The sequence below is a fragment of the Uloborus diversus genome, chromosome 4, assembly GCF_026930045.1.
Source record: "Uloborus diversus isolate 005 chromosome 4, Udiv.v.3.1, whole genome shotgun sequence".
Lineage (NCBI taxonomy): Eukaryota > Metazoa > Arthropoda > Arachnida > Araneae > Uloboridae > Uloborus > Uloborus diversus.
Window position 1 is genome coordinate 152,803,978 of NC_072734.1, and position 22,491 is coordinate 152,826,468.

At 33.2% G+C, this 22,491-nt stretch overlaps 1 protein-coding gene across 1 annotated transcript in view; it reads right to left on the reverse strand.

The window, feature by feature from the left end:
• LOC129220927 (calcitonin gene-related peptide type 1 receptor-like) overlaps positions 1-21,403 on the reverse strand; it is a 45,886-nt gene extending 24,483 nt beyond the window's left edge. Inside the window, exons 1-5 of the mRNA XM_054855363.1 lie at positions 21,125-21,403; positions 19,303-19,487; positions 9,956-10,149; positions 6,552-6,677; positions 5,078-5,172 (exon numbers count right to left, since the gene is read on the reverse strand). Coding sequence (XP_054711338.1) covers positions 5,078-5,172; positions 6,552-6,677; positions 9,956-10,149; positions 19,303-19,487; positions 21,125-21,403 — 879 coding nt within the window. The remainder of the gene's footprint in view (positions 1-5,077; positions 5,173-6,551; positions 6,678-9,955; positions 10,150-19,302; positions 19,488-21,124) is intronic.
• Between the last annotated feature and the right edge of the window lie 1,088 nt (positions 21,404-22,491).

Sequence of the window (22,491 nt, forward strand, 5' to 3'; positions counted from 1 at the left end):
GCGGGCATCGCAAACCGCATCGTGATCCAGTGGGCGTAGGTTCGAGTTAGCCCATTAGGGAAATCTCGAGGGTACTTTTCGGAGAACATCCAAAACGTTGCTAAAAATGATTTGTAAAAAAATAATATATATACGTATTATTGTCAAATTTTTCTTATAAGTTCATTAATAATCCTTATATATTATTTGTGAAGCCTGTTTTTTGTTCCTACGCGAGATCTTCCTTATTTCTTGATCGATGGTCTTTGATTTACCTCTCATTTGAAAGCTTATTGTGCAGGCTAATGACGAAAAATACACCCACGTTCTAACAATTTTTTCTGTTTTTTTTTGGTTAAAAAAAACCTTTTTTAAAACACCGGATTGAGGTTTTCAGTTAATTTTAATGAGTTTTAACTTGACCTGTGACTGGACACAGCTGAATGGCTCGAACGGCAGAGCGTTCGACTGGTAACCAGAAGAATGAATGTTCGGGTCCAGCTCGGACTATCTGTATCGAAAACCCAAACTAATCACGCATTACATGAACACTTAAAACACAATAAATAACACAAGCTAAGCAATAAAATACAAATGAGATTGGAATGCTCCTTGCTGTTCCTAAAACATGATGCAACCTGTAGCTAAATTGTCTCTTAATTGTAAGGATTTTTTTTCTCTTCCGTTTTTGAAACTTAGGGCTCCGATCAGAAAACTAAAGCATTATACAAGCGAAAATATATGTATCAGGTTTAAGATTTCAAGCTACAATAGAATAATTTTTGCTCAGAAAAAAAAATCGTATACTGAAATGTAGCTTCTTCTGATGACAGTTTTTGACCCTTTGTACAAATAAAAATAATTACTACCCCAAATTGAAATTACGCTTTTCATTTAGTTAACCTTTTAATACTTATTGGAATTCGAAGCAAAACATTAAAATTACAAACAACTCGATGGGTAAAATATTATTTTTTTTTTCTCTTTTGGAAAAAAACAAATAGCCAGTCACATTTTTACTACATTCGAAGAGCTACGCTCAAAAAACGAACTCAGTTCAACTGATTTCGTATTTAACTGTGCGGTTAAATTATAAACACGTGCTGCCATCTAAGTCATAACAATTAAAGCAGCCTGCGGTAACAAAAATTGTATAAATTTCAAAAATAAACACTTCTCTTCAATATCTTATCTTCAAAATTATTTTTCTGTCGGTATGCGAGATCTTTATTTTTTCTTGAAGAAATTACCCCCTCATATTAAAACTTACGAGGCCGGCTAATGACGAAAAATAGACCTACGGTCTAAAAATCAATTTTTCGGAAACATCCCTTGCTGCTGCAAAACCTTAATCGAAGGGTGTTCTTTCTTTCTTTTTTTTTTTTTTTTTTCTAGATTCGTTCAGATAGCTAAGCATAATCTATCTATACGAATAATATAAACCAGTAGAGTTTGTTTGTTTGAACGCGCTAGGAACTACTGGTTCGAACTGAAAAATTATTTTTGTTTTGAATAGTCCATTTATTGAGGAAGGCTATAGGCTCCTTTTTGAGTGATAACTTCTTATGGGAGGACAAACCGATTTGTGACATAACGCGCGTAACGGCGCAACTCTCCTCTGGCATTCCTTTCGTTCACGCATACGACAGAAGCGCGCATGGTCGGGGAAATTTTGTTTCTTTACTCTTTGGGTCAGCTTTAAGCTTTAAGTGACAGTAGAAAAAGTAAGGAAACTAACAAAATATGGATGATCGTCGCAACATAACGCAATCTTCTAACGAAAGGTGAGTTTAATAACACAATATAATACAAATAACATTGTAAACAAGACATATTCAAAACAGCATTTAATCTTTAGATTTATTTTCAAAACGAAAACAACACCCACCTTACGATACGACGAGGGGGGGGGGGTGAAGTGCTTCTACGGTTTTTTTACAACAAGAACATTATTTTGCATACGGTGCATACAGTAACAAGTAAGTGAAACAAACTTGAAAGAAACAAAATTGGGGAGAAAGTCTCGCCAAGTCTTTCTGAACGTTTTAATGTTTGATGTCCTTCTAATGATTTAAATAACACGCTCTCTGCCTTCAAGCCAAACTCATTACTGTGATGTAAGGTGGATCGAAAAAAACGAAATTTCGAATCTTAATTTGGAATACCTGGCAAAAGCTGTGCATGTGTAAGTGCAACACACATGTAAAATATTATCAAGTTTGAACTACTCTTTAAGGGTCCTACCAAGGCTTAAATTTCTCCAAAAATAGAAAAAAAAAAGGTCAATTTTCCAAAATTTTTATGAAAATACTGGTGTTTAAAATTTTTGTTATAATACGGTTAAAATGCTTCCTTTGAACACTATTTTCATGTATCTTCCCAATTATTTACAGTCTTTGCAACATTAAGTTCGCACATAAGCCGTTAAATTTCGCGAAATTAACCAAAAACTGACTTTTTTTAAGCTTTTTTGCACATTGCAATATTTCTTCTTTTAAGGTCCAGTTTTCTTTTTTACAACGCCTGTACAGAATGTAGTTTAAACGGAAGGGAAGTTAAACTTTATTACATTAACAGCCTAGAATCCAATAAAAAGAAATGGCTGCATTTCGAGTTTCACTATCTTTTCCATCTGCTGAGCCACATGTATTTAGTATAAATGTATTATTCATTTACATTAGAAGTAAACTATCAAAATGATTTAGTTGTATTAACTAAAACAAACATAGAGAGAAGTGCATTGGTTACAAAGAATGTATATTTACTCACACACAGTCGCTCTGACATATAAACATCAATATTTCACAAAATGAGGGGCTTGAAAAGTATCAGTTAGTTAAAGCCACATAAAATAGTCACTTCGTCACATCCATTCATGAAACCTCTTTGAAATCATTTTTTGATTCAAACGAGGAGATGATACTTCGAGGTTTGATTTTTGTTCATATGAAGCCATCTTTTGCCGATTGACTAATCACAAACAAAGAAGCTTCTGTCACCATATTAGCACAGCGTTCCACCACCTGCGTGTGACAAGGCAACTAAACGAACGCAAAATCGGCGATGGTGTTTTTAATCTATTGTTGCACATTCTTGCCGGTTGATAACATCATAGTAGTCTGATGCATTAAAGTTAATCTTTGAATTATAGAATTCTCTCATTTCTTCATGAACAGAAACCACTTGTATTGCCTTCAAAATCTTCGCAAACCTAGTTCTCTGATGTACTTTCGTTTATCAGTGATCACTGCAAGATAATTTTTTCCGGTTGGCAAAAATAGGCATTTCGTTGAATGACAGGATCAATAATTTTTTCAGATTTTCACTTACGTAACGAGATGCTGCAATAACACTAATCAGGAACAGCAAAGTTTTGTTTCAATTCCAGAAGAAGAAAAATTTGCAACGGCTATACTCCCGCCAACAGAGTCATCAACAGCTTTTGGTGTTGATGGCACTTCAAAAGTGGAACAAATGAGGCTTCCTCTGCCAACGCTATCAACAGTGTGCTACCAGTACGGCATTTCTGACAGATGTGCGATGTGCTGCAGCAATTGCTTCAGAAACATTACAGGATTTTGGTACCGTGTCGAATAATTATTGCTCCAAAGTCCTTGATAGGAATAAAATTCGAAGACTGCGACAGAAGTGTCACAGGTGTCACAGACAAAGTAAGTGCTTCTTTTCAAAACCAGCAAACTAGAAGTGAAAGGGTTTGAAAAGTACATTTTTCGATAGTCGAAAAGACAAACTATGACAAAAATAAATGGTTGGAGACGGATACTATAGAAGAGCCATAAGCGAGGAATCCATGGTTGAAAAATCCAATTCTCTTTATTTAGGTCATGTGACGCCAATTTCTGCTGGAACTGGAAAACATGTCACGACAGCAATGTGATTTTTGAACTGGAAATTTGTTTAAGCTTTAAGGATCTTTTAGCTTTGGCTGTGATGGCACGGCCACGAATACCAGAAAAAAGAGCGGTGCAATTGCGGCCATAGAGAATTAAAATTGGACATCCTGTCCCATGGTTAATCTGCGAACTGCAAGCGAGCAGCCTTTGCGTCACCTGTTTACATTACTTGATGGTGAAACTGCTAGTCCATGTGAATTTTCGCAGGTCCAATAGGTAAATTGCTAGGCAGATGCGACAATTTACCACAGGTCCGGTTTGAAGCAATTACGCTCCTTGTCGTAGGTGCTGGGCTGTTACTGTAATGAAGTGTAATTTCATTTCCATTTAAAACTTCATTCTGCTCAGTCATTGCAAAAAAAAAGGACGTTAAAAGAAAAAATATTGCAATGTACAAAAAAGCTTAAAAAAAGTCAGTTTTTGTAAATTTCACGAAATTTTAGGAACTTGTGTGCGAACCTAATACTGCAAAGAATGTAAATAATTTTGAAGATACATGAAAAGCGTGTTAAAAAGAAACATTTTAATGGTATTACAACAAAAATTTTGAACCTAATTATTTTCATAAAAATTTTGGAAAATTGACCTTTTTTCCTATTTTTGGAGAAATTCAAGCCTTGGTAGGACCCTCAAGGAGTTGTTTAAACTTGATAATATTTTACATGAGTATTGTTCTTACACATGCACAGCTTTTGGTAGGTATTCCAAATTAAGATTCAAAATTTCATTTTTTTCGATCCACCCTACTGTGATGTGATGATGGAAAACTAAAAAAAAAAAAAAAATCACAGGGGCAGGTATCTGGAAAAAAAAAGAAAATGATGGAGGAAACGGGAGTCCTGTTTAGATCCAGAAGATTATTTTGCATAATGGTATCAGAGTTCCAGTTTTTTTTTTTTTGCCTCGTTACTTATTCTGAGACTGAAATTCTATTTTTTAAGTGTTAAAGAAACTGTTTTCTTGCATAAAAATATTAAATATTACTTTTTCTAATGTTTTATTCAGCTAACAGTTTGTAAAGAATCTTAATAATATGATACGGTATTAATGATTGGCTGCAATTGGGAAACACGTAAAATTAATTACTGATACAAAACTACATCGAATTTTTATTTTACTGGTATATGGTTTTTGTGACGCGAGAATTTTTTTTCAATAAAATGTTGCTTTTTAAAAGATCTTACCTGGATCCTACCACATCCGCTGTAGTTACTCCACTCACTGTCCCAATCATTAATAAACCAAGAACCATTCGACAGGCATTGCTTCGAAGCAAATCCTACAAAAGAAGAAATGATTTATGGGCTAAGACTGTAACTTCATGTTTCTAATTCAATTTTTTAACTAAGAACTCGTTAGAGCTCAAGTTTTAGTACTTTACTTTATTTTGTGATGGAATTTCTGTTTTAAATTATGAAATGGTTTCTAACTCAATTAGAAAAAGCAGTGAATTTTCGTAGTTTCCTTGTTCACAATCAGTGTTTTTAAGCACTTTATAATGCTAAACTAATATTACCTAAAGCGTAAAAAAGGTAAAGCTTTGAAAAACATTATTGAGGGAAGTTTTATCCTAACTGGAGATAAAATTTGTGAACACTTGATACTTATATTAACTCGACGTTAAATCCCGGTTATCACAAATTTGCCATTTCAACTGCGCTTGCGCACGGACTTAGCTGATTTCAAAAATCTTGCTAAAATTAATTACAAACGTTTTGAATTTGGTAATAAATATGAGATGGATACAGATAAAAATTAGAAATCACAAAGTTTTCTCTGATTTAGTTTTTAGGCCTCGGTAAATATTGAATTTTGCGTCTTAATTATTAATGGATTCGGTGTCTGATTTTTTTGTATCTTTTCAAGACCAAATTTTTAACCTCAGAAGAGCGTACTAGAATTGCAGCATCACTTCTAATACAAAGCCGAACACTCAACCTAAATAAAAATGTATAATACTAAGTCGCTTACACCTAACGTAAAATATCCGCAAAAGACGGATTTCTGTACTAATATTGCAATTATTTTTGAAGTACACAACGTGTTTTACGTTTATATTAAATAAATATTTCCAAACCAATAAATATTGAAGTTTCATTTTTCTCTTAAGATTATCAGTTATTCATATCCGTAGTTTCATATAATATATCACGAAGTCGCTGTGAAAATATTCTAATCGCATTGATTAATTTGGTGGGACTCTCGCTCAGCCTAAGCAACACGAGATCTTAAAACAAAAAGCTAAGTCCGTGCGCAAGCGCAGTTGAAATGGCAAATTTGTGATAACCGGGATTTAACGTCTAGTCTTATATTATGCTAGCATTGCTTGTGGCATAAATTCTACAAAAAGCTTTCTAGTAAGAAACAATCGATTTTTTTTTATTAAGTTCCAAAACATAAAATGATATCAAAATAATAGTTCATGTTTAAGATTTATTGATGTTTTGCCCGATTTCCATGTTCTGCATTCTTTCAGTTATTATATTTGTTAAGGTTGTGATATGTTATCGAAAAACTATTCCTATTAAATATTGTAAATGTTAATTGTATTCATTACTTTTTAATACTAACATACATACAAATACAGAATCATGTTTTATAATGACTTCAATATTATTGTTTTATTATGATGATAAAGATGTAGTGAAATATTTTTACTTGGACATGGGGGAGGTTCACTCATGAAATAAATGTGTTCTTCGCATAATTCTTCAGCTACTTGTCCAGCTGGAGTATCTGGCCAACACTGCCAGCCATCCCAAGTACGAGGACATAAAAGGAATTCTAAAAAGAGCAAAAACAAGCAAAATATTATGGAAAGTTGCTTTATAGATAAGTTGCATTAAATTGTGAAGCTCTTAAAAATATCAAATTGAACGTGGCGAATTATTTAATTCGACGATGTTGAACTTGTTTTTAAAATTGTAGTTTCATGAGTTAATTTGATACAATAAAAGCTGCAGTCTAAATATTCGTAAGTGACTGGAACAAAGCCTTGTCCTGAGAGAAAAAAGAAGAAGATTTTTTTGCCTCAAAATGAATAGTCCCCAATCAGTTTAACGAAAACCCTCATGAGAGAATAAAAGAACAAAGTGAATTAATTCTTAAAACTTAAAACAAAATGCAGATACATAATAAAATTGAATGAACTGTACTCTGTTGTACTTCCTGAAACTTCAATATTTTGTGCAGAGTTTGGAAACCCTATACAAACTGAAATGTTTAACGAAAACCCTACATTTCTTACTTTTCTTAATGATCCTTCTTCGGACCATTTCTTTGACGTATCAAGAAATTACCTGACCCAACCAGACATAAATCTTCTTTCCTGTATGGTTCTAACAAAGTAGGGCTCTTATGTATTGAGAACGAAAAGGATTATGCTGGTTCTTAACGGACTAGGCTTGATTTTTCTTCTTTTCTTCCGCAGGAGATGGCAGTAATTTGTCCTTTTGTGAGTTTTTCTTGCGTAAATATTTCTTTTGGTCATTGCAAATTGACTTTATTGATCATTGAAGTATTCATTGAGAAAATTGATTGATGTTCAAGAAATAAGGGAATTCAACTGTATTAAAGGGAGTGTTTTTCAGTTTTTGGAATGAATAAAGCTTCGTTAACGAAGCGGGATTCCTTTTCCAGCGCACGAAAATCATAATGATAAAAGAATTCTGTGCTTGATGTACCACACATTTCCAGTTCCAATAAAGTGGAGTTAGCAACTGATTCAAATGTTACAGGATAGTTCCTATAACACTGTATTCTTAGTTTAAGTCAAAACGATTCATTTTATATTTAAATTTTGTTTCAAAAGTTCTAAAAATATTTAAATCAGACAAAAACATGACACAGGCTTGTTTCAATCAGAAAACAACATGTCGGTTGGGTTAATAGGCAGCCCCCATTTTGGTCACGTGAGCTGGAGACGATCTAATTTTTCAAGCTTTGTGATAATTTCTGTTGCGGTTTTGGTGGACGTGTGTAAATGTTTTTAAGTTCGGAATTCGCTCAAGAATCAACATATCCATTAGATCTACTTAAACTAAGACATGTTCTAATTTAGGAATTCAATTGCAAGTTTATTGGCCGTCCTATTTTTGAAAGTTTTATCTTAAAATTATTAAACAGAATAAAGCAATCTATATAAATATTTAAATAAATTTCCCATGAAAGGTTATTTGGGAACACGTTTTTCGTGTTTCCTAAGAGTTTCTCCATGAATTCTCAAGAATCGTTTAGAATGGATATGTGTGGTTTTGATTAATACCTCTTCATTTCTACTGCATATTTTGACGTTACGCTGGATTGTTTCAGTCAGCCCAAGAACAATTATTTATAATTTTTGAGCGGACAGTTTCTAAAATTTTCTAAGCACTCTTTTTTCTAAGTATTTTCTAAAACTTTAGGAACGTGCCAAAAATGATCGTTTACCATTCAACTCTTTAGCCCGTTCACCGTGCGAGGCAGCAAAGAAGGACCTGTACATCACTCGAGCAGTGTATTTTCTTACACCAATCCACTAATTTGTCCGGGGCTTTTTTTTTTTTTTTTTCATATTTTTACTTCGCAGTTTTCCTAATAGATGTCTCTAATATGCAATGCTTTCAAAATAAAAGTGTTTATTTTTGATCAAAAACTAGCAGGAAATTGAAACAGTTAAGTAGATAATGTGTATACAAGGGGATTTTATGTGCCTCATGATTCAAATTTTCCTTGATGAAGTTTATGCAATAGGCGTTTCAACAGGCGAATGCAATTGTTCAGAATCCATAATTATACTTCCATGCAATTGAAGTTCATTTTGTTTTCCAATTTTTGTGGCAGAATGTGGTGTTATAATCTTTAATCCTGGTTTGAAATCAATTCATACACGAACATTTTGAGGAAAAAAAATGTGTCGAAAGCGCATCAGCAAGCTGTAAAATTAGGGACAAGAAACATTACGTTAGTTGTTATAAAACTGAAGTTAAATACCATTTAAGAGCTTATTTATACAAAAAATGTAAGAAGCATATTCTGCATCCACAAATAAATCACATTAAAGTGATATTTCAATATTTTCGTTTTTTCAAACGTACACAATAATTCAACTGATTCAATTGGAATGTAATTATTGTGTACGGTTTTTTCTTGTAAAGTTTTATAACGCTCCCGGAGTAGGAAGCGAAGCAACTCAAAAAAATAAATAAATAAATAAATAAAATAAAATAAATAAATAAATAATAATGATAATAATAATAATAATAAATAAATAAATAAAATAAAAGAAAGAAACAGAGTTTGATAGTAAAGGATATGCAACATTGCTATTGATTTCTTAACTAGTACTACAGTACCAGCAAATCACTTAAAGTGTTATTTTTACTGGCAAGTGTTTAGTGCTTAAAACGATAACACTTAAAGTACGGCAAATTTTCTTTTAAGTTAAGAAATTTTAAATGATTAAACCACTATTGATCATATTGCTTTTCCGCAATCACACACCCGTTATATAAGCTAACGTTGTGAGAAGTTAGTGACAAGAAGGAGTATTAAATTTAAATTTTAAATAAACAATTAATACGTTTTTTTTTTCATATTTTTGGGTTGTGTTATTTGTGCTGCTGGGGTGCATTATTATGAATTATTTTCTGTTCAATTTTTGCTTTAAATAACACTAATCGTTAACCAAAACTTTTAAGGACCATAACTAAAACATGCAGTATAACTCAAAATTTCTGAAAAAAAAGGGTCGAAAATATTTTAAATAGAAAACTATGTACTAATAAAATAATTCTAATTGATCATGAAGTTTTCTAAATTACAGCGCTAGTTTTTTGAAAGCGATTTAATATGCCTATATGGAAAAAAAGCAATTTTAAATTGACTTAAATATTGAGCCTCCTTATCTGCTCCACAACGTTCAGCTACGAAAGTGAGGTATCAAAATCCCCTCAAAAAATAATCTAATATATACTATAACTCAATAACGAAAACATTAGTTGATAAAGTAATATACGTAATGAAACGTAAAATTAGTTGTTTCACAGAAATTAAAATATTCAAAAAGCCTTTTACCACCTTACCTGTGTCATTAGGCTGTGGATCGGAAATCATTTGACTACAGCAATCCAACGCTGCTCGGCAGCATGCAATCCATTTGCGAGCGAACAGATCCGACTGAAACGTTGCGTAAGCAGGATGGCTGACGTTCTCTGGATCTGCATCATAAGTTTTATTGGCCCATGGATCGATGAGATAACCTGTGGATGCATCGTAACTGTGTGACGGAAAAGAAGATTTATTTTTGTAAAAATAGCCATCCTCTTTTGTAGCAACATTTTTTTTTTCTTTATATAAAAACGTATGATTACAAAACCAGCATTATGTTCTTCTGTCAAGATCAAAATAATTCATTGGAAATTCAAACAGTGTTTAAGCATCTCAATTAACCTGTAAAGAATTACTGTATGAATTGCAATCATGATGCCGGTTAATTTTGTGTGGAAAAAGGTTAAGTTGCAGGACCTTAAAAGCTTTACGTTATATTGTTAGTGCAGATTGATTTACTTTGGAGCAATTCTTTTATGAAACGTTATAATAGGTGTAAGTGTGTGTTACGGTCTGATCACTAAATATGTGTTTTTTACCAGTATAAAATATAAACAATGCAAAACTGGTGGTTTTCTGCATTTATTTTTTTTTCTTTCTTTTTTTTTTTTTTGAAAAAAAAAAACCTACACGTCTTATTTGTTTTATTTTGGGCAATGACTGGATTAAAAAAACTTTTATTTCAGCTTTTGATTCAAGAAAAACATAAGCGTTGACGTAAGAAACATTTTTGGCCTTTTTGTTGCATTCACACTAAGTACATTTTAAATACACAGCATTATATAATTAAAATAATTTTCGTAATGTTCTATTATGATCATGTTGCAAAAAACACTGGGAATCAATGAAAAGAAAACAATTAAAGATTGTAAAACAAGTTATATTTTCGATCACTACGTATAGGTAATATAATTTTTAAATAAAATAAATTTAACCCTTTTGTGAATGAAAAAGGGAAGGGGAAGTAATGCAATACAAAAACTCTGTCATAAAAACAACAGTTTTTTTTAAAAGAAAAATGTGATGACAATTTTGTCACATTGATCATCAACACGTTGCAGACATAAGACTAATCGCAGTCTGGATTCAGGAAAAAAATTACAAAAGAAGATTACAATCTCAGTTGCTTGACAAACTCCGATTGAAATTTCAATGTTTGTTTTGTAGGCGGGAGATTGTAATCACAATCCAGAACATACAAACGGGAAAACAGTTGACTGTAATCTCAGTCACTGGATATAATAACCGAGAACGAGTCAGAACTCAAATTGCAACATTTGGTATGCACGCAATCGTGAAAAAAAAATATGAAGAATTTTGAAAAGGGAGTTATTGCCTAAAGCTCTTGGCACAATCAAGAACTGCATTCCTTGTGCAATTTCTCAAAAATGAAGGTTTCTGTTTTGAAAATATTATAAACTTAAAATTTTTTGACATGAAATCTTTCGTAAAAATCGTTTTTAAAGTTTAAACAAACCACCTTGTAGGAGTCAATTTACACATACACTAAATCTTGATACACACTTTTTGAACAGATTTTTAACCCTTTTTGAGCCCAAACATTTGTCTCCGTTTTTAGAAAACTTTCCAACACACTTTTTGGAACAGCTTTCAAAACACTTTTTAGAAAACGTTTTTGTTCAGCACATTTATAGGAACATTTTAATAACATTTTTTTGAACACTGATTTCTTCTATTAGAACACTTCCTAACAGACTTTTTGGGTCGCTTCTTACAGTACTTACAGTAATTCTTTGATTATACCAGTAGTTTTTGCTGTTCAATTTACAGCAATATAGCGCGGCAGCTGTCTACTGCCACTGGGCAACAAACGGCAGAGGAGTTGGGTCACCAGAGAAGGCCATTCTTTTCAGGGGAATTTACAATACCAACCGAAAACGATTTTTCTAGTCGCATCCTATTGAGAGATTCTATTGACTGGTAGTTAAAAAAAATGTTGAAATTACATTTTCACGAAAGGACGCGATAATATCGCAAGTTCGCCCAAGTTGTTCCAAATTTTTTCTCAAATTTTCTCTCAATATGTTTTCAAATGTGTTACCAACCTTAAATTTAAGAAATATAATAAACGGGACACATTCAGAACAAATTTTAGTACACTTTCTTTTTAATGAAGCTCATTCGGAACCTGTTTCAGTGCACATTCAGGAAATTGGAACACCTTTTTCTAAAGGAAAGTGCCTCAGCGTGCTTTTATGTGTGCTTTAAATTTTCAATGTTTCCATAGTTCTTGTTGAATATGGATGTGTACTAGGGTGGTCACAAAAAATCGATTTTCGAATTTCTTCCGCGGCATCCCCCTAAAATGTGTCAATGGACTAGAAAACATGATTTGCAAAAATGCAGCTCAATCCGATAATATTAACACGTGTCGCAAAGAGGCTAAAGTTACCGAAAAACAGTGACTTTTTAGCAAAAAATTGTAGTTTTTTTTTCTTTATAAACCAAAACTTTTCATCCTAGAAACTTCGTTCTGTTCTCATTTTATAGGAAATTTTATTCTCGTGATGAGATGTTTTATCCATTTTTTAAAAGATCATGCAAAGATCTAAAATCATTACAATATTCAATTACATTTATTTTCTCTTTGTTGAATGAAATTTATCCGTTAAAAAGGCCTCATTTGGGGGTACTTTAAAAATTAAATTCATCAAATTGCTGATTTAAAATAAAATAACTAAGTAGTTCAGATGAGAAAGCAGAGTCAAAATTACAAAAAAGAGAAGAAAAAATCTAATGCATTTTATTGCTTACACTATTAAATTATACATCATTATATTATTACTTTTCATTGAGAAGTTAAAGTAGTAATGGCTTCGATACGACAGCTTTTGATGATTGTGGAAAGAATGTGCTTGCATTCGGACATAACCTGTAATAGAAACTGTCGTTAGTTAGAAATTAGTTTTACATCTGTTTCAGCTGTGCCATTGACAACCCTTAAACGGTTTCCAATTTTTTTTAGCTTTAATATAATATTGGTTTTCACACTATTCATCAAGATCAGTATTTAAAAACTTTGTATCGATTCCGAATCTCTGTAAAAAATTGTATCTCTTAAAAAGTTTGAGGAAAAATGGAAAAAATCTACATTGTCCAATAAACTAAGCTTCTTTCAGATTGAACTGTGCCTTTTGTATCCCTATCATCACAATCATCTTCATTATCTCCTACTTCGGATTTTAATTTTGCAGCCGTCTTTGTTTTGATCTTAAATTTTCTCCCTAAAGTATCATCAAAAAAGGGAAATGCATCCTTCTCTGAGTTCAGGGACCACAAATGATTAATTATTTTAGGTAGTTCTGTGCCTACGTCATCTTCATAAATACTCTTGTATTGAACCAAAGATTTTACTAACTGTAGATCTTGGTTGGTGACCAAAGCTGGATCGCAGACAATAAACCATACTTTTCCGTAAATATTGTTGATAAACAACCAAATATCTTCAATACCTTTTACCTTTAAATCAATTAAGGAAAGCTGATCCCCGAGAAGATATATTTTTAAAGAGTATATGAGGCAAAGAGAAAAACAAAGGAATGTAATTGACAAAATTAAAATTTTTGAGATAATCATTACAAATAATAGGGAAACGTCTCCTCTGCTTAGGGGCAAGAGCTGGTACTAGTAGCTCTGGTAGGGGCTGTTATATAGCATTATTTAGAAAAAAAAGTTCAACGAAAGCCTACCTAGGATCTGCACTTCAAACGCATTTTATAAGGAACTTTAAAAAGTCCACTTACATCCCTTTGCTTCTCACTACGTCATATGGCCTTTGCCATATGACGTAGTGAGAAGCAAACCATATTGTGCAAAGCATCCATGTTGTGTGATGAATAGCGCCAGGTACTCGAAAAGTAACATTGTTTGCAGAAAGACTCCATAAATACGTTAAGCAAAGTGGAATGAACTTTTTATAGGCATCCGTAAGCTGCTACAGTTTTTATTTCTCAAAAAGGAAGCTTGAAATTTCACCTGGATTGCTTATTTTGTTTTTTATCTTCTATACTTGCTTTGAATTGCCTCTTATCTATACCATTCATCCTGAAATTCTTGAAAAATATCTGGTTGAGGACTAGTGGACGTACCTATTTTGCAAATCAAAACTGCTTTCAAACCAACTTCTAAGATGTAGTAAAGACATGCTAAATACAAAAACTTATTCTATAACAACTGTGCTCACAAAACGCAGGTTTGTACTCCAGAAAGGAGCCATAAAATGACCGTCATTTTAACGAAAACCCTAACAAGTTCTCGTCTAAGAACACAGGCCACTTTCCTGGGAATCGTAGTTTTTCCTTTCTCTGAGGGATCGAAAACCCTTACAAGACTGGGATTTTTAAGCTAGTGTTTAGCACTGCCACCGAGGAGGAAAGCAACGTTCCGTGTTTATGGCCTCTACAGCTAATTTTATAAGTTTTACATGCAGTTATTTGTTTTGCTTTGAGTTTTAGAGGACATAACTATACTACAGTAAAATTCTGTTACAACGAACTTCAAATTACCAGAAATTTTCTTCGTTGTAACGAGATTTTTGTAGTAATGAAATTCAAGCAACGCGTAATGGAAATCAAATCGGAGCTGAAAATTTCTTTCGTTGAAACAGATATTTCGTTGTATCGGTATTCGTTGTAACATGATTTCACTGCATATATTTCTGATAATATTGCTGTTTTTGCTCTGATAGCTTAACATTGAAAGGGGGTTACAACCATTAACTATAAGAAGCAATACAATTTATATTAATGATTCGTTCTTTTTACGCGACTTTGCGGATATTAGCTACGACCTGATTTGAAAAATCCTGAATAATGTTCAAATCAATTTTTACAAGAATTTAGATGAAATTAGACTTAATGAGAATAAAATCCTCTATATAATGAGACCAGAACGAAGTTTCTATAATGAATAGTTTCAGTTTTACAGTTGAAACTTTAAGCCTCTTTGCGGCACGTGTTAATATCATCAAAATGACTTGAAACTTTCCAAATCACATTTTCTAGTCTATTGGCATATTTTAGGGGGATGCCGCAAAAGATTAGTTGAAAAAAGTTTTTCTCCATGTACCTTGTGACCACCCTAATGTGTACATCAATCTTGATATGTTGTTACAACAATAATTTTTGATCGAGAAATATTCATTTTTACACAAACAATATGTTTCAGATAAAAAATCTTCTAAGCATCAATGACTCATCCGAAATAATAGTAGGCTTTTATCCACTTCATGAGTGACAGAAAATCCAAGACCCTCTCCATGTGACCAAGGCCGTATCCAGAAATTTTTTCGGGAGGGGCCCGGATTAGCACATTGCCCTAACACACACACATATAGTATATATAGACATACCAAACGCATAAAAATGTTAACATAGAACCCTTTTTGTCTCGATTTTTAATGATTCCACTGTTTGAATTTTGTTATTTTATTTTAATTTCTTATTATTTTTCTTATTCACCTTGTAGTGGTAAAGATAACAGGAGAGTGCCCCTTTAAGTCGGATATAGAACATCCATAATTTCAGGGAATCCGGCGGTTTCTCCCCCCGAGAAATTTTTGAAAAAAAAATCTGTATTTTGAGGCCTGATATTAGGTAATTGAAACAACGAAAATATGAAAAAAAAGGCAAAGTTTTTAAAAAGTTATACATTCTTTTGCCAATCAAGATCAAACAAAATAAAAATTGCTTGCTCGACAAATCATGAAAATTAATGGACAGAGAGGAAAAACGAGAGAGGAAAAAAAAAAAAAGAATTACCCCGTCATCTGCTCATATCGGCTTTTAGTGGAGTTAGTTTTTGATCACTCCCCCTACTCCCACTTTTTTTCATTAAATGCCCTACAGTATGAAAATTGTACAAAATAGTTTAAAAGAAATAGTGTAGACATGCAGAAAATAAGAACGGAAGAGTAATATTCTGGTCATTTGGACAATTCATACTTTATTTTCTTGATATGATACAAAATTGAAGAACTTTTCAAGGAATTTCAAAAACTTAAATAATTTTCAAATACTCTCGAACAGTTGAAATTATTTGAAGCCCTTATAACTTTGTAAGATACACCCGTTTTAAGTTAATAAATGCAATGAAATATTTCTCGAAACAAACTTTTTTTTTCAATCACAAGTAGTGCAGAAAATGAAAAAGAGTAGAGTAAGTGTAATTTTTTTCCTCATACTTAAGGTATTAACAGTATGCAGTAGAAGTAAGAAAAAAAATAAAACAAGCAATAACATAAGAACTTCCATGATAGTGAAACATCTTGGTAACAAGATACTCGCCTAATCGGAAACTAGGTGCTCAGCCTTTGGGGAGTCCCTGGCTCGAAATCAGTACAGTGTAAGTTTTATAAGAGTTTTAGGGGGAAGAGGGCAGGGTCGAGTACAGAGGGGAGAAGGGACACCTGTTGGTCCGGTCCCGAGCTTAAATGGTGCCCAATATCTTTAAATCTAGGGTTGAAAATATAGGTAAACAATATGGGAGGGCCCAAAAAAAGCCTTTGTGACAGCCCCAAAATTTCTGTGCACACCCCTGGAGGAGGAAGTGCACAGACTTGAAAAGTCTACCAAACTGACAAGGGGCCTGCCTTGACCCTGGACTGTCATGAATTGAATCGGGAAAGAAAGCAGGAAGTCCTAATTAAAGGTCTAAATTTCAAGTGTGCCTTGTGGCTAATGAGAAATAGAATTGCTTTTTCTGTATTTCTTCAAAATATTATAAATCTTGAATAGTAGCAAAATTAAGAATTAAAAAAACTTTGTTATTCTCCTTTTCTGACGAATTAAAAAAAAAAACCTTCTTCTGTTTTACGGTACAAAACATTTCGGGTTTCGGGGGGGGGGGGCCGGGTCCGTCAGGCCCCCCCTCTGGATACGGCCCTGCATGTGACTGCAGAACTAACTTGAAGAATCCACCGTTTTGATATTGTTATATCCCGATAGCTTTACGTGTCTCGTACATAATAAGCCTGTGGCCCAATCATTCTTGCTGGAATTAAACTTAACAGACGCATGCGTGGGGAATGTCGATGAAACTGTCTGGAAGCACGTATTTTGCTGCCTCCTCAAGGTATTCAAGCAGAGGATGAAGTCTTAAAATGTTATCATTGATGGAAAGAGTCGTTGATAAATTATGTGTACAAAGTGTGACACAGAAATATAATTTACATTCTTCTTTTCATGTTGATTGTGGGTGTTAAATGCACCTCCACGTGTGAAGGTACGTTTATCCGTGAAAAGAACCAGTTGCCCAAAAAATGCATTTTACGCTTTTTGCTGCTGAAACCCTGAAACCCACTGGTTTTAGCAGCATAAATTCGATTATTTTTCTCACGCAATTTAAGCGAATAGGACCTTTGAAAAAAGCCATTCAATGAAAAGTACAAATGAGTCACTCAACATAACTTTCTGAGATGAATGCTACATATATTTACTTTTATATGTAACTTATATGTCGTTTAAATTAATTTTTTCAGAACTAGAAATATCTGCATGTGCTTAAAGCGGAAATTCAGTTATAAAAAGCCCATTGTGAACATGGTCAAGGATGGACCAAAAAATATATGGTGTGCCTGCCATATGAGCCACCATAACAAGGATATATTTTCCACAACTAAAGTTTCGTCCGTACATCGTCAACTCAGAGCAAAAGTAGGTTACCTGAGCGTTGTTTTTAGGCTTAGATATATTATTGTTGCTCTGAAGCTACGATATTCAAGTCCTCCATCCAACCGTGGAAGAAGATAGGACCCCTTTGCACACTTCTGTAGTAGCAAGCGCTTTACGGTCGAGAAACTTATAGCTGGAAAAATTGAGCTTTCTTACAATCGTTGAGCCTCTGAACCTTCTCCATTTGTAGTTAGGCAGATAAGTTACGCATCAGCTCTTCCATGTTTAGTGAAGGTTTTACTTTCCTTCCATGAATGGCAATTGTGTAGTCGGAATACGACTTTCATGAATTAGAAAAGGAAAAGTTTCGAAGAGGAGTTCTTCTTTCCCGTATAACATTTGCATGCTATATTATTATAGTTCTTCTTCTGATAGTATGCAACAGGATAGGAATTTGAAGGTTTGAAATTCCCTTGAAAAAAGAGTTTTCTCGTTCTAATTTCTAACAATCATCATCATTTGATGAAATACTTTTGTTTTGATGCGTACTATCATCTCTTAAAGTTTTATCCACATTTTAAAAAACACACATAATCTTTCGAACTGTAAAATTGTTTGGAAACTTCGAGTTAGACGTTTTGAAACATTGAAGGGAAAGTAATCATAGTAATCAGTAACAAATATTTGTTATTCTTTTTTTTTTTCTAAATGTATTTATTTATTTTATTCATTTATTTGTTTAAAATGCATTCCACACTACAGAAAAATTAAAATTACAGTGGCAAATAGCATAAAAATGACTGTTAAAACAAATTAAACATTTTAAATTGTAGAACTTCCAGACTTAAAATTATAAAATGACTTGTTGAAAATATTTAAATCGTGACAATCAATGTTAAAAAGTTGGTAAATTTAAAAATTCAGAACATATCAACGTAATTAAATTTGTTTTAAAATACTTTAAAAATATGAATGACTCCTAAGAGTCCTATTGAGATAGCAAGCTAAATGAAATTAACACTGTCGGAGCTGTCAATTTAATTATTTAGGACCTTATAGAAAAAAGAAGACACAAAAGTTCACGGCGTGATTTAACATGACATAGGAATGATTAAAATAATACAACGATTACGGAGGGACATTATTTCTTTCAAGAAATTAATAACTTCATAAAATATAATGTATAGATATGAGAAAACGATAAAACCATAAGCATTTTTTTCTACTCCGAAGATTTTAATTTTTTATTCACTGAATATAAATTTTAAAAATTTAACAAGGTATCTAGCATTCATTTTTCAAAAATGTACTGGAAATGTAGTTTTCTACATTTCTTTTTTTCAATAATACTTGCAGCAGCAAATGAGATTTCTTTTTGTGTGCTTTTTTTTGTAAAAAGGCAGAAATTGAATGTGATTAAAAGGTGTTTTTTGACATAGATATTTGTTGTTGTTTTGGTATCCGGGGGTAGTTAAAAAACACTACGGGATAATTGATGCCACTGTCTCGAGAGATTGATCTTATTTATTTATTTACAGATAAAAGACCACAAGAACAATTTGCAGCACATAGAGAAATAACACCCAGGGCACAGCGGGGATCGAACCCACGTCATTCAGCATATAAAAGTTTCTACCACAGAGCCATGGAGGACAACCAAAATAGAGCATTAATATAGAATATTAACTTACACGAGTCGACTATTATCGTCTCGAAAGGCAAAAGGAGGAAGGTAGAAATAACATCTAGCACAGGTGTCTCTACGGTAGTCTTCAAGGTTGAGGTACAAACCTCTTTCGGTACGACAAGCCATCAGGTAAAACATATCCGTCTCGTTCTCAGGAAACAGCAACTCCGAGCACAAATACAGGCGAATCTGCAATGATAATAAAAATAATATAATATACAGTCTAGCCCACTTAATGGAATAAGCAATTTGCCAGGAAGAATAATTCTAATAAGCGGGATATTCCATTATCCGGGATAAAAATAACACACATCAACGGTGTAGTACATTGGAATTTTATTACATTAAGCGTGATGTTCTATTATCCGATATTCCATTAAGCGGGCTCGACTGTATTTGGATGAAATTTTGATTTAGGGTAAGTTCGGATAAAAGTAAACATGGGGTACATAGAAACAAACTGTGTTACGACACTGACTTGTGGTAATTTTTCAAACTGAACTGTTGGTGAGTGAAAACCAGGTAAAATATGGAAAAAAAAAATTAGAGAGTGCTGTTTCCAAACATTTGTGTAGGTTTCACCTTGTATGAGGATGACAGTGTAAAAAAAGTTTTTTTTTTTTTATTATTATTTCTTGTTTAGTGATGTTACGTTTTTGTCCCCAGTGTGTGCACAAATGCAAAGTAAATGTCTTCAACTGATTTTACTTCTCTTGCGAAAGGTTACTAAAACATTAATTTATAAATAACACTTTCCTAGCTATGTTTTGATGTGCAATTTACGCATTTCCATGTACCGCCTGAATACTGTACCCTGGAGTAAATGGAAATAGCTAATTTTACGTTTTTCTTATTTTTGAAAGCTCAAATTTTGATTTAAGTTGTACTTTGCGTGTATTTTACATAAAGTCAGTGCATAATTTAACTATTTGTATGATTTTTCCTTTCATAAGATTTCAGATTACATTTAGAGAATTCAGTAGGTCGCGTACGGTTTGAGGACTGCAGACTGAGTACTGTTGAAGTAGACCTTCTTAAGTTTCTGAACTGATTACGGGTAGTACGCTCATCTACCTACATCAGCCTCATGTTAAAATTAATGAGGTGTGTCCATTTATTCCTAGTTCTGGGGAAAAAGGAAACTTAGCTGGGGTAAAAGGAAATAAGATTTTTTTCTCTAACAAACAGTCATAACGTTAAATTTTTTATACCCAGTTACTCTAAGAAAGTGAATTTTTGGTCACATTGTGCAGAGTTTTTCATCTCAATTTATTCAACAGAAAAGGAAGGATCTAAAATTGAAACATTGAAACTCTGTTACCTAGCTGACCCCATTTAAAAATACCTTTCAAAAAACTATCAAAGAAGACTATAGGAAAACTATGAGGACCCCTTTAAAATTAGAGAAATGTATGTAGGGTAGACCAGGGGAATGCCGCCACCTTAAGGAACTTCAATTTTTATCACCATCAAAAATCATATTAATGAGCAAGATCAATGTTTTGGAACACTGTACGCCATCTTAAGAATGTACACAAAATTTGTTACTAATAAATTCATAAAAGAAATAGTCATAAAGCATCAATTCGTTAACCTCTGCACTGTGGCGGTGTTACCCAGGGAGCTGGGGTAATACCGCCACTAGCCAATGAAAATCCTGTATACAATTAGTATTTCAAAATATTAATTGAAAAGCAAAAGAAATGACGTTTTTAGTTTATACGAGTGAAAAAACAGTATTTTGAATTCATCTGATTTTCTTAAAATTTACAAAAATTACAAATGTAGTTTTCAGCTGTTTCAGCATTGCTACACTCTGAATGCACCCACTTGCTACAGCAAGTGCATCTGTACCACAGTTCGTTCGTTCTATATTCATTGCATATGGCACAAAGTTGAATGTTTGGATTGCTTGGATCAAAAAGGTCATCATTTTCGTCGTCGTCACCAAACTTTTTGACGTCGATGTCCTCCTCATCTGAAGAGTTTTCAAAACTAAAAAGTCGCTTGCCTATTTTCTTAACATATTTATTCTTTTTCTTTTGCCATGTTGTCACTGTTTTCTCTTTCTTTGCCTTGGAATCAGTTTTGTTGGACATTCCCATTTTGCTGCAAATATTCTTCGATTTGTTTCTTTTTTAATGTCTTTTCCTTTCTTTTAGCCATTATTTTTTCCAAAGCTACTTTTATTGGGGGTTCCCGTTAGAATCGACGAATGGCCTTCTCTTTTAGAACTTTCTATTACCCTTTCTGCTGCCAGTTTTGGAACTGGTAAAAACTTTTCCAGCGATTGAAGAAACGTTTTTCGAAGCACTTCCTTATGTGTCTTTGATGAACAAGGTGCTGCATCCAGTAACTCACCTTCAGACGCATTGCTCGCATTTACAAAATTATTTTCTTAACAAGTTTCTTCTTTCAACAATAATATCTGTTAACTAACTCTGTTTTTACTAAGCACACTTTACAGGAGCGCATTTTCGTTCTTTTAAAATATTGATTTTAACCTATGCAGTTTAAAGACGCTTACGGGGGGTAATGCCGCCATCTTGGCCGCATTACCCCCGGAGAGGTGGTGTCATTACCCCGATCCGACAAGATGGAAGAAATATATATTTATAGACATGAAAACAAACGGAGGTGATCAATATTGTTTATTAAAATGTAGGCTAAAATGTCTAGTCAAAGTTCGTTCATAGCAAATGCAGACATTGTAACATTTAAAGGTACGAGTAGATACCTCAGATTATTCAAAATTGTAAAACAAGATCAAACTTCTTCAAAACAACGTTCGTCAGTGTAAGAACAAAACAACGAACGCAATGGCTACCATCGGCCTGTCGCTACAGGTCAAGAACTATCAGACCGGCTAACCGGTTTCCTTGACTCAAATTTCAGGGGTAGCGGCATTTGCCAAGGTGGCAGCAATTTCCCAGTCTAACCTACTTAACATGCATACCTTTCAATGCACAGTGTTTAAAATCTCGACGGATCATTTAAGCTAACCGCCGCGCCGTGACTAACAGTTGTATTCGAAATAGCACTTTGAAAGCGAATTCTAACTTCAACACGTTAACTTTACTAATTATTCGAATGTTTTTCATCTAAAGCTAACGGGACAAAATTATTCATCTTTCTCATTCGTACAAGTTGAGTGGTATATTCACATTTATGTAATCTTAATGTTCCAGTATAC